At 40.8% G+C, this 16,479-nt stretch overlaps 2 protein-coding genes across 6 annotated transcripts in view; one reads left to right on the forward strand and one right to left on the reverse strand.

Moving 5' to 3' along the window:
- LOC111147574 (DNA polymerase eta) overlaps positions 1–5,863 on the reverse strand; it is a 33,264-nt gene extending 27,401 nt beyond the window's left edge. Inside the window, exon 1 of one of the 3 annotated variants that reach the window (XM_022503683.1) lies at positions 5,540–5,863. The gene's annotated coding sequence lies outside the window, so the exon portion shown is untranslated. The remainder of the gene's footprint in view (positions 1–5,539) is intronic. The other 2 variants (XM_022503682.1, XM_022503685.1) reach the window with 2 other exon arrangements.
- Positions 5,864–6,015: 152 nt separating this feature from the next.
- The window catches only part of LOC111147557 (exportin 5), a 45,815-nt gene continuing 35,351 nt past the window's right edge, over positions 6,016–16,479 (forward strand). For 2 of the 3 annotated variants that reach the window (XM_022503652.1, XM_022503651.1), the window contains exons 1-8: positions 6,016–6,228; positions 7,831–7,952; positions 8,860–8,932; positions 9,855–9,992; positions 10,131–10,313; positions 13,791–13,817; positions 14,216–14,401; positions 15,036–15,112. In XM_022503652.1, coding sequence (XP_022359360.1) covers positions 6,124–6,228; positions 7,831–7,952; positions 8,860–8,932; positions 9,855–9,992; positions 10,131–10,313; positions 13,791–13,817; positions 14,216–14,401; positions 15,036–15,112 — 911 coding nt within the window. In that variant the 5' untranslated portion in view covers positions 6,016–6,123. The remainder of the gene's footprint in view (positions 6,229–7,830; positions 7,953–8,859; positions 8,933–9,854; positions 9,993–10,130; positions 10,314–13,790; positions 13,818–14,215; positions 14,402–15,035; positions 15,113–16,479) is intronic. The other variant, XM_022503653.1, reaches the window with a different exon arrangement.

The following is a 16,479-nucleotide window of genomic DNA, read 5'->3' on the forward strand; positions in this document are numbered from 1 at the left end:
TTGGTTAAGCATCTGCCTCAGGTCATGACCCCAGGGTCCTAGGATAGAACCCCAAATGGGGCTCCCTGCTCAGCTTCTCCTTCTCCTCCCCGCTTGTGCTCTCTTTTGCTATCTTTGTCTCTCTCTCAAATAAATAAATAAAATTTTAAAGAAAGGAATGCTTTACTTTCAGATAGTGGGGTAAACCTGCATATGATATGTTAAATATGAAATAACGTTAAACCTTCTTTATGCATATCCTTGTATGGATATATAAGCATTTAAGAAACATGAAATTACTAAAATTATGATATATTATTAATCTTTTTTTAAAAGATTTTATTGATTTATTTGACAGAGATCACAAGTAGGCAGAGAGGCAAGCAGAGAGAGAGGGGGAAGCAGGCTCTCTGCTGAGCAGAGAACCCGATGCGGGGCTCCATCCCAGCACCATGGGATCATGACCTGAGCTGAAGGCAGAGGCTTTAACCCACTGAGCCACCCAGCCACCCCTGACACATTATTAACCTTAATTCTAATTATTATTTTAAAATGTTATGTGTCACTTGGGGTGCCACAGCTTAGGTGGTTAAGCGTCTGACTCTTGGTTTCAGCTCAGGTCATGATCTCAGGGCTGTGAGACTGATCCCATGTTAGAGTCCCCTCTGAGCATGGAGTCTGCTTGGGATTCTCTCTCTCCCTCTGCTCCTCCCCCTCTCTAAAAAGGGATGTTGTGTCACAGAAATACCAAATTTCCTTGTCAACTGCATTATAATGAGCTCTCAGGATATCTTAAACTATGGACATTTTTAAGTCTTTTGTCATTTACAGTTGTTTGCAAATATGTTTCATCTTTCAGAAATTCATGGAAAGGACACTGACAAGTACTCTAAAATAATAAAGATTTCTGATAACTTTTATATCATACAACTGAACTGGGTAAGAACTGATGGAACACTTACAAAGAAACTGATGGTTTCACAAAACTATTCCCCCAAAAATCAACAAGAATGCCATGGGACTGAATGAACTGATGAGGATGATTATAACTTTTTATGACTTTTTTTTTATATGAAACATCATTGGTTCTTCAATGTTCTATTTTTTCCAGTTTTAAGAAACCTCTTTTCTTAAGCTATCTTTGACTTAAAACAATTTGGTAAAGTATACTTTTGAGAACACAGATGATACCATTACTTTTTCTCCCTATCTGATCCCTCCAAAAGTAGAAAACTGTCAGCTAATATTCTTACTTTTATGACAATATAATTATCTGCATAAATTCAATAAGGATCTGTTCTTCTTATAACAGGACCCAAATGGAAACATTGGTTATACAACCCAGACTTTCACTGGATGTCATATTTGAGAAAGACATACATAGATATAGTAGTTAAGGAACTAAGGTTGACTTCATGGAGCCCATAAAGCTCCTTGAAAAATCAGCCTGGGACCTTACTTACAGAGTTCCCAATAGCCCTCCTAAGGAAGGTCACTTCCTGGCAAGCCCAGGAACCTCAGGGTATTTTAGGAACTTCAAGAAGAGAGGAATTCACTCAAATTTATAAGTATTACAGGCAAGGCCTACTGGCAGGTTTCTGGATTGGCTTCCTAGCCTTGAGAGGCTTTTAAAAGCTCAATCTGAGATTCCTTATGAAAAGTTCCAGCAAAGCAGACTTAAAAGTCTCTATGGTCAATTCTTGCTGCAATTATGTAAATTCTTGCTGCAATCATATAAACAATCAGCCAAGTTTAATGAGATTAGACTTATTTTACAAACAAATTAGGCTTACTTCAACTATCTCTGATAGAAATGGGGGTGACTGTGAGACAAAGAATGTTTCAGTAACACAGCTTTGTGGAATTCAGATTCTTTTGTTGTTATTTGTCTCTGAGGTTTTGTTTTCTACCTCTAAACTGGACTGGATCCTCAATTCTTCTAGTTTCCGCCAATATTTGGCTACAACTCTCCAAACTAACATTTAAGTGTTATCCTACCCTTCTGACTTGGAAACACTGAGAACTAAAATTGCCCTTTCCCAAAGTCATGCAAGCTGAAGTGGGACTTGATATAAACTTAAGAGATATCACCACAATAGTTCATGTATAGACAATTTTTGTTCCTGTTACTGTGTGGGCCACTCAGAAAAGATCACCAGAGCTATTCAAACTGCAAACCAGGAAAATCTAAGATTGCCACTGTCTGCCTTCACTCCATCTGAAGAGCTTTGAGCCTGCCATCTAGAAATCTCCCCAACTGGCTGCCTTCAGAACTCAGAAACTGCTATTATAATCTCCTCCAAATATTAACCTTTGTTTTTATTCCTTTTGTTTCCATAGAAATACCTCTTATTAAATGCCTGAAGCACATACTTCTACCATGTAGGCCTGTTAAAAGAGAGAGAGCAGGCCCAAACTGGAGTCACTTATACCAAGCGCATGTCACCAAACCAAGAGTGTACCTAATTTCAGTTTTAGCCTCTCCCAGCATGTAATCTTAACCTGTCAGTCTGGAATTTCCTGGTCAGCACTAGTGCCCTGCCTTCCCCCAAAAGAAGGTGGCCTTGCTTGAAACAATCCACTCTGACAGTAACTTTCTTGTCATGACCCCTTCTGCCCCTATAGAAGTCTTTCATTTTGTACAACTCCTAGTAGTTTCTTTTGTTAGATGGGATGCTGCCCAATTCATAACCTTTGAATAAAGCCAGTAAGATCTTGAAATTTACTTTTTTTTTTTAAAACAGGCTTACCTTGGGGAACCCAACTGCATGACCACCTTCTGAAATGAGACCCAACCCCTTAATTATTCTCAGGACTAAGAAACTGGTTCCTTTGAATATGAAACAATCTAGCAATCAGGACAGGCTCAAACCTACTTATACCAGATGGCTGAAGATGTTAAAATATTTCACAGTATTACCCAAATCCTTGAGCAGATTTCCAGGACTAGCCAAATAGTCAGGATCATCGGCCTATTTTCATGGCTGGACAACTTCAAGTTTGGGACAATGGCTAGAGACTGCATTTCAAACTATGGCCTGTATAATTATTTAACCCTGACTTTTAACATACCAGCTTTATCCAGGCAGTTAATGTCCTCATCATGGACTCTGGCATCACAGGGTAGATTGTTGTGTAAACCCTGAAAGTTGTTCTCCCCCACCCCTTTTTCATAAGGAAGACGGCGGATTTAAGTTTGGATTGCAGAGGCATCCACTTCAAAGATGACTCTTTTTTTTTTTTTCTTTAAAGATTTTATCTATTTATTCGACAGACAGAGAGAGATCACAAGCAGGCAGAGAGAGAGGGGGAAGCAGGCCCTCCACCGAGCAGTGTGTCCAATGCAGGGCTCAATCCCAGGACTCTCAGACCACGACCCAAGCCCAAGGCAAAGGCCCAACCCACTGAGCCACCCAGGCGCCCCCAAGATGACTATCTTGAATAAACACACAGCCAGACAAATGACTAAAGTGCCGGCCCAACTGAGCACTCCTTTGTTTTAGAATTCTTGGTTGATTTCAATAATTGGACGTTTTTGGGTGCTTACTTTTTTGTTTTCCTTTTTTCTGTCTTCCTGTACTTTAAATTCCTGCTTTTTTCTTTTTAAAGATTTTATTTGATTGAGAGAGAGGACAAATGCGGGGGGGGGGGGGGGTTTGGGGAGGGAGAAGCAGACTCCCCACTGATCAGGGAGCCCCCTGTGGGGCTCAATCCCAGGATCCAGAGATCATGATCTGAGTCAAAGGCAGACACCCAGGCACCCCTCCTGCTCTTATTTTTTAAGTTCACCCATGAAATTCTTGATTGCCACCATCAATCCCAGTAAAAGTAGAACCCCGGGCCTATGCTAGCTTGCTCACTCTGTACTGGTAACCTTGTGCTGTGCCCAATGGGTGTGTCTTGTTAGCTCTAGGGCTTGTAAGGAATAAACTTTTACTCTTTCAAAGCTTCCTGAGGGTCACCTGCTAAAGGGTATCCTGCAATCATGCTAAGAACCATAAGAACACTGGTTTGGAAAGAAATGTCTGTGGGAACTCACTGGAGCCTAGGTGAGTGCCCCCAAACATTTCTTTTCTTTTCTTTTTTTAAGATTTTACTTATTTATTTGACAGAGATCACAAGTAGGCAGAGAGGTAGGCAGAGAGTGAGAGAGAGAGAGAGAGCAGGCTCTCCATTGAGCAGAGAGCCCGATGTGGGGCTAGATCCCAGGACCCTGAGATTATGACCTGAACCAAAGGCAGAGGCTTAACCCACTGAAGGCCAACCAGGAGCAACCCCCCCAAACATTTCTAACCACAGCATTATCACTGCTAGGCTGTGATAGCACAAAACACACCCATACCAATTAAATTAGGATGTCTGATGTTAGAAGCCAAATATCAATGTTACTCAAATGTTATTTATTATTTTAAGGCATTATTATTAACAGACCAAGACAGAACAAAACAGGGTGTGACCTGGACATTGTGATTTTTAAAAACTCTCCAGGCAGTTCTAATATGTAGCAGAGATTGCTAACAACTGACTTAAAGTAAATAAGATACTTATGAAAACACCAGTAATTCATGATTTAAATATGAGAAACATAGGTTATACAGTTGAGTAAGCACGGGACTGGATTAAAAAAAAGCGTCAACAATTAACATTCACCTTGAAAAAAATGGCATGCAACTAACAATGACAGAAGATTAGTGTAAAAAAACAATGAATTAAAAAACCTGAGTAATCAAGGCATTAATTCCTTGTAAATTCCACTCACTGAAAACTGGAAGAATGTGTAACTTTAAATATTTGTTAAGTTAAAACCGTAACATGTCAGAAGTCACCTTCCATGAAAGGAAGTGGTTTTTGTGTTGCACTGCAACAGATAATGCCAGAATAAAAACAGTAAACACACTGTCACACACACACACACACACACACACACACACACACACACCAGGGAAGTACCATGCTAGATGCAAATAGGAGAAATGGAGTTAGAATAGGAAGCCGTGATTTAAGTCCAGCGAATACTTTACTGGGTAAACAAACACAAAAACCAATATGCAAACTTCAACAGATAATGAAGCTGCTCAGGTGTGCAAGTTATGTACTGTGCTGAAGAAAGCAAGAGCTTTTTAAAGATGGAAAAATGAAACACACTCGCTGCCAAAAACCTCCCTTCCCGAATAAGGATGACAGTTTTGAAGTCTTATACGTAGCACTTCAAATGATCCAAACTGCACAAGCCTTCAATAATTGCAATTATTCATCTTCAAATACCTCGACTCATCACCATCTGTGCAAAGTAAGTTTGGTGCCGTTCAGGCGACAACACATCTAAGGAAAATAAGCATAACTGAAGAGGGGGGTTTGTGAGCTAGCGAAAATGCCGTTTTTCCACAAGAAAATTCCTCTTAGGGGACCATACCGAGGCCTTATGTCTGAGCATGCTCTTCTGTTTCACCGAATTTCGGCCCAACGACACCACCAGCCACTGCTATAGCGTAAAACCAACAGCCAAGACAACATGAAAAGTCTGAAAACAGCGATACTGAACGGTTCTAAATTCTCTTACCAGTGTGGCAAAGCACCTGGAAGAACTGGCAACCACGGACGCCAACGATGCCAGGCTCGCTGTCCACTGGAAGGAAGGTGAAGGGGTCCTGAATATCTGCCCCCTTTCCAGGAGAGGACCAGTCGGCTTCGAGAGATTTATTTCCCGTGACGACGGAGAAATGAAGCACAGGTCACAGTCGACCACTGACGCGGGCACCGACCGCACTGCCCAGCGGGCCTACACAGGGTTTGCGCGCTCAACAGCCAGCACTCCGAACAGAGATCAGACAGCGCGCGCGCAGCAAAAAGGCCGTTGAGGCGCCTGCGCACTGCTGCCCTTCCGTCCTCCGCTCCGCCCACCGAGAGGCAACCGTCACACCAGAGCCGCCACTTCCGCGGGCGCGTGCGCAGTGGCGAGTTGGGCGCGTGCGCAACCCCGGTTCCTTCCAAGCTGGAGCTTCTGCAGCTCACGCTCCTCCTCTCTCTCCCCACCCCCCAGCCCGCCGCGGCCCGGTACCAGCTTGTGGTCCAGCGAAGGGAGCTGTCGGTACCTTGTGCTCCCGGGCCGGCCGTGGACCGCGCTTGCGGCGCGTGGCACTAGCCATGGCGATGGATCAAGTGAACGCGTTGTGTGAGCAGCTGGTGAAAGCGGTGACGGTCATGATGGACCCCAGCTCCACCCAGCGCTACCGGCTGGAAGCCCTCAAGGTAGACGGAGTCTGGCGCCCCGGGCCTGCCCCAAGACCCTCCCCCAACCTCAGCGGTGCCCCCGCCGCCCGAAGCCGTGCTGGTTTCCCGCCCACGCGGCCCTTGGATCTCCTTTCCCAACCCCGGGGGGCCTTAGCCTTTCCCCTCCCCGCCCTCCGCGGCTCTTCTCACTCCAGGCTTTCTCTTCTAGCCGCGCCTACCCTTCTCTCGGGACCCTCCGATTCCTTGCTGCTTCTCATCTCACTGCCACTTCCCGCTGCCCTCTCCTCTCCTTTCTCCACTTCTCTTCAGTCCGCATCACAGCCGGATGCTTCTATTTTATTACCCAAGCCCCACATCCCTTAGCATTCCCGTGGTGCACGTGCCTATCACGTCCCCAACACCAGCTAGCTACGTTCTTGACGGTCTCCCGTGCATTACGTTTCCTTGCACCCTCCTGACCCGTCCTACTGGAGCTCCAGCCCCCCAGCGCCACTTTATTTACATTCTTAGACTCTTCACTAATCCTATTCTGTGTCTTGGGTTATCTCTGGGCTAATTCTCACACACCCTTCCCCCATGTTCTTTTACTGTGTTCTGTTCTCAGGCTATTTTGCGCAAAGATGAACTTCTACCACTTACTTTGCATTTTAATAAGGGTACTTTGGTTTCCTGAAAGTAGTTTTCTTGAGTCCGGATGCTCAGCTCCTGGGACTGACTTTTGTGTTACAGTTTGGGAATGCTAATACAAATTGGGATGCTAATAAAATGTGAACTTATTCCCACATCAAACTATTTGAGTGGGGTGTGAGAGATGGTCATTAGGAAAAACACCTATGCATACATTTTTTTTAAAGTTTTTATTAATTCCAGTTAAGTGCTGTGTATGTTTTAAATCATGTAACTTTATGGAGTGAACATCATTTGGGAAAAACTTTACTTTTAAAAACATAGATGTCTGCCACAGGATTTGGAATGAGAAACAGTTGGGTTCCATTAGTTTTTTTTACTGTGAAATACTAAAAATTACATAAAGTAAAGAGAATACTACTACAGGAGTTATAAAGATTTTGCCACATTTGCTTTATTCCTTCCCCCTACCTAACTTTTTTTTAAAGTAAATCCTAGAAATTGTCATTTCATCCCTATATACTTCAGGGGTATATTTCTAGCAAATAATTTTTTACTTGTTTATGTCAGACTTGTTTTTTTCAACATTATTTGGCCATAGCATAGAAAATATAACTATCCAAGTGAAAAGAATGTTTATCAGTTCTTTACTCATATACTATTGATCTAAATTTTGCAGTTTAAAAATATATCACAGGTTGGAGTTTCTTAAGATGAAGTTAAAAAAATTTTTTTTTTTTAAGATTTTACTTATTTGATAGAGCTCTCAAGTCATGGGAGAGGCAGGCAGAGAGAGTGAGAGAGGAGGAAGCAGGCTCCTTGCTGAGCAGAGAGCCAGATGCGGGGCTTGATCCCAGAACCCTGGGATCATGACCTGAGCCGAAGGCAGAGGCCTTAACCCACTGAGCCACCCAGGCGCCCCTAAAAAAATTTTTTTTAATCTCCACTCTCTCTTGCTTCCTAAGGGAAATACTAACTTTTTTTTTGTTTCAGTTTTGTGAGGAGTTTAAAGAAAAGTGCCCTATCTGTGTCCCCTGTGGCTTGAGGTTGGCTGAGAAAACCCAGATACCCATCGTCAGACATTTTGGCCTCCAAATCCTGGAACACGTTGTCAAGTAAGGAGCTTTTGGACAGTACCACCGAAGTCTGTGAGAGAGCAAATCTTTATTTGTTATATAACTCATAGAGATAATCTTTAGGTGGGTAGAGAAGAACAATTGCCAAGAAGAAAGGAATGATCCCCAAGAGATTATCACAGCCTCAAGAGCTCTCTTAATTCAAGACTTAACCTTCCTCTTCAGTTTCTTCAGCTATGTAAAATACATGGTATATACTAAGCATTCTACAAATATTAGCTGATAGTAGTTTAATGAGTATTTATTGAGCTCCTACTATATGCCATGAGATCTCAAAGTCTTTTTAGAATAATACAGTGTTTAGGTAATTAAATCTATGATTAGGGATTGTGCTTTTAATTTTTTTTTAGTTTGAGTGTGTTCCTTCTCTGAATGGCAAATCCGAAACAGGGTTATATGAGAAGAATTGAAAACCCTTCCTAACTTGAGTCTTCTACCCCCAGTGTCGATCAGAGGAATCAGCTTTTAAGACTTAGCCATAGTTTTTGTGGGATTGTGTTATCCATAAGCCAGCACAAAAGAGGAGTTAATAGTATCACCATTATTATTTTCTGAAAAGCAACTACATTTGTTTTAGGTGTCTCAGGTATATATTTGCTTTTGGGCTATCAGTGAAATCAAGGGGGAAAGCTAATCTGCTCACAAATCCTGTGTGAATTTCAATTAGTGGATGACTTCCTGTATATAGAACTTTTTTCCTAAGAATTTTTCTGTCGTCAGCATTTTTGTTGAATATAGAGTGTTCTTGTTCATTCTTTGAAGGGTACAAAATCGAAAGTATAATTTCTTGGTGAAATCGCTAGCATAATACAACACAGAATCAAAGCCAGTCACTTACGAAGACTTCTAATGTGGTTCTTTTGACCTTACACATTTTGGTGGCCAGGTTTCGGTGGAACAGCATGTCTCGATTGGAGAAGGTCTATCTGAAGAACAGTGTCATGGAGCTGATTGCAAATGTAAGGAATGATTGGTTGGAAGACTTGTGTTTCAGAGGTAGTTTAGACTAAAGGTGACTTCTTTAGCATTTATGTTCACTAGTTCTACGTAGGTTGGACAGCATGCTCAGCAGAGATGAGAGATTTTCAGCAAATGAACAAGATTCTTAGATCTAAATTAGATTGCATTTTGCTGTTTGTTTCCTTTTATTCCAAACCAAATTACTGTATGATTTTAACAAAATACAAAATACGCAGGATGAATTAGTATCGGGAATTAGAATAGCACTTTGAACATGCTTAAAATCCACAGCCTTTTTTCTTCTTTTTTACAAATGGCATGAAAAGTTGAATTCCTACCTTTTCCTCTCCAAAGTTGAGTGCCTTCAACAGAAAAAAATCCCCTTCAGAATTACTAATCAACTTAGGATTTGTTTTTTGCTAGTTCTTGAGAAACTTGATAGAAATCCTAATTCACTAATTTTGATACCAAACTCCAGAAGGACAAAGTCCCAGGAATAATTTGTGTCTTATAATGCTAGAACTATCGGTAAAATACTTAGTTGCTACTCCTGTCTCATTTTATCAGCTTCTTATTGTCTTCATTTCTATACTCTTCAACTTTGGCGTTCTTACAGAATGAAACAGTCAGTATGAGAGTCTCTTCAGTTTGTAAAGGAAAACAATGATGTCTTCCTTGCTCTGTGCAACAGTCACTTTATTAGCTGATTCAGCCCTTATTTAAGTTTTAAGTGAGGAAAATGGTTAGTGAGAATGCAGGACAAGTGACTCAGCCGTGGAGAGCAGGTTTATTTACTCTGTTTAGTTTAAAAGCAAGCCTGCTATGGAGTTCCATACACTTTCTCAGTGTGGGGTTTTGGGGTGTTTTTTAGGTTTTTTAAATTCAGTCTTACAAACCTCTTACTATCTTATTCTTTTTCAGGGAACACTGGATATTTTGGAAGAGGAGAACCATATTAAAGATGTTTTGTCTCGAATTGTAGTAGAAATGATCAAGCGGGAGTGGCCACAGCACTGGCCTGATATGCTAATAGAATTGGATACCCTTTCCAAACAGGGGGTATGGAATATAATTATATCAGTTCATTTTATTTTGGAGGCCTGTTCTAGAGTTTGTTTTGTCAACAGAAAAGAGCTTTTGGGCATACCTGTGGTGAAAAAGAGGTTTCAGTTTAATTAGTTTATTTCTATTGTATAGGAAACACAGACCGAATTAGTGATGTTTATCCTTCTACGACTGGCAGAGGATGTAGTGACCTTTCAGACACTACCCCCTCAGAGAAGAAGGGATATCCAGCAAACATTAACCCAGAACATGGAAAAGATCTTCAGTTTTCTACTTAACACGCTTCAAGAAAATGTAAACAAGTACCGACAAGTGGTAAGGGCTAACCCATCTCCCAAAAGTTGTGTTTTCTATTATGAGTGGTTCTGTTGTTTTGTAAAGTTAAAATAATCTCTCAGCAAGGAATTAGGGGTCTCTAGATCAACAAAAAACCATTTTATAAGCAAAAGAGAAACCGATGACAGAAAGAACTGGAACTAATTTTCTAAGAAACTCAGATCAGTGAGTTCCCATGTTAAGAAAACAATCCTTTATAGTAAGAAAGTTCTTTAAAATGGTATTAAAATGGTTAATTCTTAACATTTAAAGTATTTAAAGCCCATATTCCTGGTAGGTCAGGACAGCATCCCTTTTAAATTTTGATCCCATATTTAATCTGGTCCCTTTTGCAAGAAATTGCCAGGTTTTATTCATCTTGATTATATGGTTCTTGGTACAGGTTTCCCCTGCTACCTGAAAGAAGAGCGTTCCTTTGAAATCTTTTGTAAGCCCAAATGGCATAGAATGAAGAAGAAACTAACGTTAATTTATATGGAGTAATTTTTGAGCATTCCCACACCCAAGAAATAACCTCTCCTTAGCTTTTCTGACACCTTAGGACACATCTTGCTAACAGATAAACAAAATAAATTAAGAGAAAGCACAGATGCTCACAGACACAGTTCACAGCTATGGCTGCTTGGTGCTGAGATGCTGAGTGTGGTTCGTGGGAAAGGAACTTAGTGGTGCCTCCATAAGGCCTAAGGTCTTGCTGTGAAACAAGCACTGAAAGCTATTTTCGCTTTTCGCCTTTCTTTAAAGTAAAAGCAGAAAATCCTCTTCAGATTTTCAGTTAGAGAAAACAGGTACTAATGTGGGTCTTGAGAAAATCCGTTTCATAACACGAGCTTACAAAAAGTGGGAAATACCTGTATTTTATTCTTCCCGACAAAGTATTCTACAGAAAAGGGCAGCTAGATACTGTGTTTCCAACCACTGTCAGTTTTAAGAGAGCCTTCAGAAGAAAGTCATGTGACAGTTCATCTAGTACAGTGATTCTCAGCAAGGGACAGTTTTGTCCCACATGTATCACAACCAGGGGCTTGCTGCTGGCATCTAGTGGGTAGAGGCCAGGCATACTGCTAAACATTGTGTAACACACAGAATTGTTCCTCCACAATAAAGAATTATCCAACCCAAAATGCCAATAGTATTAAAGTTGAAAAACCCTGATCTAAGGATGCCTAGGTGGCTCAGTCGGTTAAGCCATCCAGCTCTTGATTTCAGCTCAGGTCATGGTCTCAGGGTCATGATTGAGCCCCACGTTGGGGTCTGCACCGAGCTTGGAGCCTGCTTAAGAATCTGTCTCTCTCTATCCCTCTGCCCCTCTTACCCTCACCTAAAAAAAAAAAAAAAAATAGGAAAAGAAAAACCCTGATCTAGAATTCTTACATGTGCTTATTTCACAGAATAGAATTAATTAAAATTAGTTTTTTCTTACGCCCCTGGCAGTTTTTAGAGAAGTGCTAGGTACTAACACAAATGATGGGAAGGTACTGTGAGCTGTTGGGGTCAGGAGGAACTCACAGTAAGTGCCTAATATATTCCATATACTTGTACTTTACATGTTACTTAATCTTCAAAACAACCCCAAAGAGAAATACAGTCTCCATTGTATGGATGAAGAAACCAAGGTCCAGAGAATAATTATTGAAGATCCCCTGATAAGTGGTTATAGTGGAATTTAAATCTCATTCTTTATACTAAAATGGTCTATTTTACCCCAAAATACCTCCCCAAAATCTTTCAAAAGAAAATATCGGGAAAATACTTGCACTCAAAAACTTAACGTGTATTGAGGGTGAAGGAGGGATTCTTTTCCTTCTCATCTAGGAGATTTCATCTGTAGGAGAAGGGGAAGAAACTATGACTCCTCAGATGCCCTGACAGTCTAGCCAACGTGCCCCAGCAGGGCAGTGAGTGATGATGGCCTGAGACATTAGAAAACCCCACATTCACTGTGGGGTTTTTCTTTAGTCTCAGTTTCAGTTCCCTTCATCTGTTAAACCAGTACTTCTTGTGTCCAAGACCAGAGCACACCAAGAGCTATCTTGTGGACTGGGAACAACTTTTTTGCTTGAGAAGTTGCATCCCTTCTGCCATCCCTTCTCTTTCTCCATCTCAACTTCCTGCTTCCTTCCCTTCACCCTCCCAGGTGGGGAGTAGGTTGAATGGTAAACAGTGATAGGATGGGTAGGCACATTCTTCCTGTCCAGTGACCTGGGCCCTGCACTGGTCCAAGGGGGCATAGATGCTTGAACAGGGACTGAAAAATTGTTGGAGAGGAAAGACTGGACTTGGCTGTTGTCACTTGGATTCATTTTCCTTCTTGGGCAGCATCAGTAGTAAATGCTGGTGTGAGAGGGTTCTCTTCCTCTCTGCCCATTGACACCTCTATTCCATCACTGATGATGAAGGCTTAACACTTGTTCTTTAACAAATATATTCTTTTGTTTTTGTTTTTGTTTGTTTGTTTTTAAAGATTTTATGTATTTATTTGAGAGAGAGAGTGAAAGAGCACAAGCAGGGGGAGCGGTAGAGGGAGAAGCAGGCTCCCCGCAGAGCAGGAAACCCAATGTGGGACTCGATCCCAGGACCCTGGGATCATGACCTGAGCCAAAGGCAGACGCTTAACCATCTGAGCCACCCAGGCACCCCAGATGTATTCTTTTGTAATTGTAGAACAAAATTGCAATTGTAGAACAAATCCTTTATACTCCTAATTGCAGTGACTTTTCAGGGACTTCCAAAGTTGTTCCTGCTTCTGTTCCCCTTTACCTGTCTTCAGGAGTTAATCTTAATTTTATTTTTAGAAGTTTTTTTGGGAAAATATTAATTTTGTACATATAAATTATAAGCATCATATAATATTTATGAAATTTGAAGTATAAAGATTGATATCAGTTATAATTGTAATAATTGTACATTTACTGAATGGACATTATTTTTATCTATTTAGCATGTGATACTTGTGCGTGTGATTTTCCTGTAGTTTTGTCCATACAAACATGGCCATAGATATATTCATTTAATTTTGTCTCGCTTTTACCATTTATATTACATCATTTTAATATTCTTTTGACAGTCATAACTTATCTTTATTTGAATATGAAAAATGCTCATACTTTGTTTTGAATTATATTTCTTTGATTCTTAGCCGTGTGGAGCCTTATTCATCTGTTGTATTTCTTTCTAAACAGTATTCTTTGAAGCTGTCTTTGTGGACTTAATGTTGTAATAAATTTGTGTAAGCTCTTTAGATACTAACTTTTTGTCCTATTGCTAAAATTAAAATAACCTGTCCTCCTTAGGGGAAATAGCAGCTAAATGTTAGTCCAGTTGTATTCTTTTCCAAGGTTAAAAGTTGAGTCTATTTAAAATCATTATTCAAGGGACTTTATTAAGTGGGTGGAAAGTTATTACATAGCCTTTGCTCATTAAAAACATTGGATCCTTATACTTCTTTTCTTTCAGAAGACAGATAATTCTCAGGAGTCAAAGGTAAGAGCTCTTGTGGAGTTGGAAGGAGACTTCTTTGAGGCTTTCAGGTACAGCGATGCATATACCTAGTGGAGGGTAACCTCAGCCTTGGTTTAGGTGACCACTGAGCAATGGTAGAAGGGAGTTAGAATTACAGTATTTCCAGTTTATCAGAGGAGATGAAATGGTTATCCATGCCAGTATGATCTTATTGACAGACATTGAGAATGCTGTTTGAGAAGTGGTTGTGCATCAAAAGAAGACCTTTGAGTTCCCTGTCTGGCTGTTACATGAGTACCTTTTTTTTTTCCAATCGTTTTCTTTTTAGAATTAGAGAATAGAAGGAGCTCAGGTATAACCACAGCCTCTTTGTCCATCAGTGAAGACTTAACGATTAAAAGTTGTTTCTTTTCACACAGGCCCAAGCAAACTGTCGAGTAGGAGTTGCAGCGCTGAATACTCTGGCAGGCTACATTGACTGGGTGTCCATGAGTCATATTACTGCCGAAAACTGTAAGCTCTTAGAGATGCTCTGCCTGCTTCTGAATGAACAGGAGCTTCAGTTAGGAGCAGCTGAGTGTCTTCTCATTGCAGTCAGCAGAAAAGTAAGTTACCACTTCAAACTGACTTTCATCCTCAGAGTCTCTGCGGGGTGGTGTGTAAGTGTGTCTGAAGTGTATGTTGTGGCAGGAAGACATCAGAAAGTTTGGGATTTCTTTCTACTTGACACCAATTTCATTATCTGCCTCCGACCTCTTCGGATAGTAGTTTTCCAGGATTCTAGGGATCCACTGGCAGCATATACGGAGATTTGTCGGGCTACCTTGTTCTTGAAACTGCTATGAGTCTTGGCATTTCACACTGAGGAAACAAGATGAAAGTAATACTAAAATGTAAAACAGTGTCACGTCAAAGAATCTTAAGTTGTGGCTTCACTGGCTTTATATTGGCCTGGGCTAACAAATGACTGTGACTCTTTCTTCCATAGGAATATTATCTTTAGATATAATTTACTTTGTTACCATATCAGCATTACTGCCCAACACATTTAAAAATGGAAGAAATAGAAATCCCGTTTTGATTTTATAGAATTGGCGTTTTCTCCAGTGTTTAGTTAGCCCTGGGACTATGAGAAATTATGAAGTCAATATATTTGATTATATAGGTATAGGAAATGCTAGTAACTTGGAGGCTTTTAATAACAGTTTGTATTTCCTATTTCCCTAAAATTGGTTCTAGGGCAAGTTGGAAGACCGGAAGCCCTTGATGGTCTTATTTGGGGATGTTGCCATGCATTATATACTCTCCGCTGCACAGTGAGTATCTACTTTTCTATGTGTTTTCTAATTTCTTTGTCATTTCTGTAGTTTATACCGATATATCTGAAGTTCCTATCTGAATGCTGGCAGTCAATTGAGAGCGTTTTTAATTTGAAAATCAAGCAATCTTAATTTTTAACCTTTTTAAAGACCTTATGCTGGAAAGAAGTTGTGGCGGTTGACTCTATACGCAATCACTTTCACAGTTTTCCCCATTCTTCCCAGACAGCTCATCTCCATGATTCTGTTTGCTTCTGGTGATCCCCAAGCCTCCTAGTAGTGCTGGTGCCTAGGCCTGAGAATGCTCTGATCTTCTGGACCAGAGTCTGCCCCAGAGCCTGCCTTGACTGCAGAACTCCAGACGCTGTTCCTTCCTCTCCTGCTCAAAGTAATCAGTGCCTGAAGTGCTGAGGCTCTTGGGAGGCAGCAGGAATAGTGTGTTCAATGAAAAGTGAATGCATGGGGCCTGCAAACACATTCTGTGTGCTAAAATACTGGCTTCCACTTTTTTTCATTTTTAATTGCTTTGGAAGATATTTGAGCATTTCCTGGTACATGTTTCTTACCAGGAAGACAGGTAGAACTGTACTGCAAAGACCACTAAAGCATTTTTTTTTTTTTTTTTTTTTGGGATACCATTCTCTTAGTCCTAGGGACAAATGAAAAGAGATACACATGGATTACTTAAAATCTCTTATTGTCCATTCCAACACAGCTTTTATGATGGCCTTCTTTTCTCTGGAGACTAGCTCTGTTTTTAAGGGATTTTTTTTTTTTTTTAATTTATTTATTGAGAGAAAGGCAGTGAGAGAGAGCATGAGCGAGGAGAAAGTCAGAGGGAGAAGCATACTCCCCGTGGAGCTGGGAGCCCGATGCGGGACTCGATCCTGGGACTCCGGGATCATGACCTGAGCCGAAGGCAGTTGGTTGGACGACTGCCTTTTTAAAGAGTTGTTGGATTCTAAAATAGTAGCTAAGGGATTACAGATCTGAACTAAATGACTTGGAGAAGTGACACATAGAGTTACATTTTTATTGCTTTTTATTTTTAAGACTTACATTTTTTTTTTTAAAGATTTTATTTATTTATTTGACATACAGAGATCACAAGTAGGCAGAGAAGCAGACAGATAGAGAGAGGTGGAAGCAGGCTCCCTGCAGAGCACAGGGCCCGATGTGGAGCTCGATCCCAGGACACTAGGACCATGACCTGAGCCGAAGGCAGAGGCTTTAACCCACTGAGCCACCCAGGTGCCCCAAACTTACATTTTAAAAGCAATTTCAGGTTTACAACAAAATTCCAAAAATGTACAGAGTTTTCCCATGCCCCCACCCCCCCAACATGTGTAGCCTTCCCCATTAGC

This window comes from Enhydra lutris, unplaced genomic scaffold, assembly GCF_002288905.1.
Source record: "Enhydra lutris kenyoni isolate GAN:26980312 unplaced genomic scaffold, ASM228890v2 scaffoldscaffold17, whole genome shotgun sequence".
Classification (NCBI taxonomy): domain Eukaryota; kingdom Metazoa; phylum Chordata; class Mammalia; order Carnivora; family Mustelidae; genus Enhydra; species Enhydra lutris.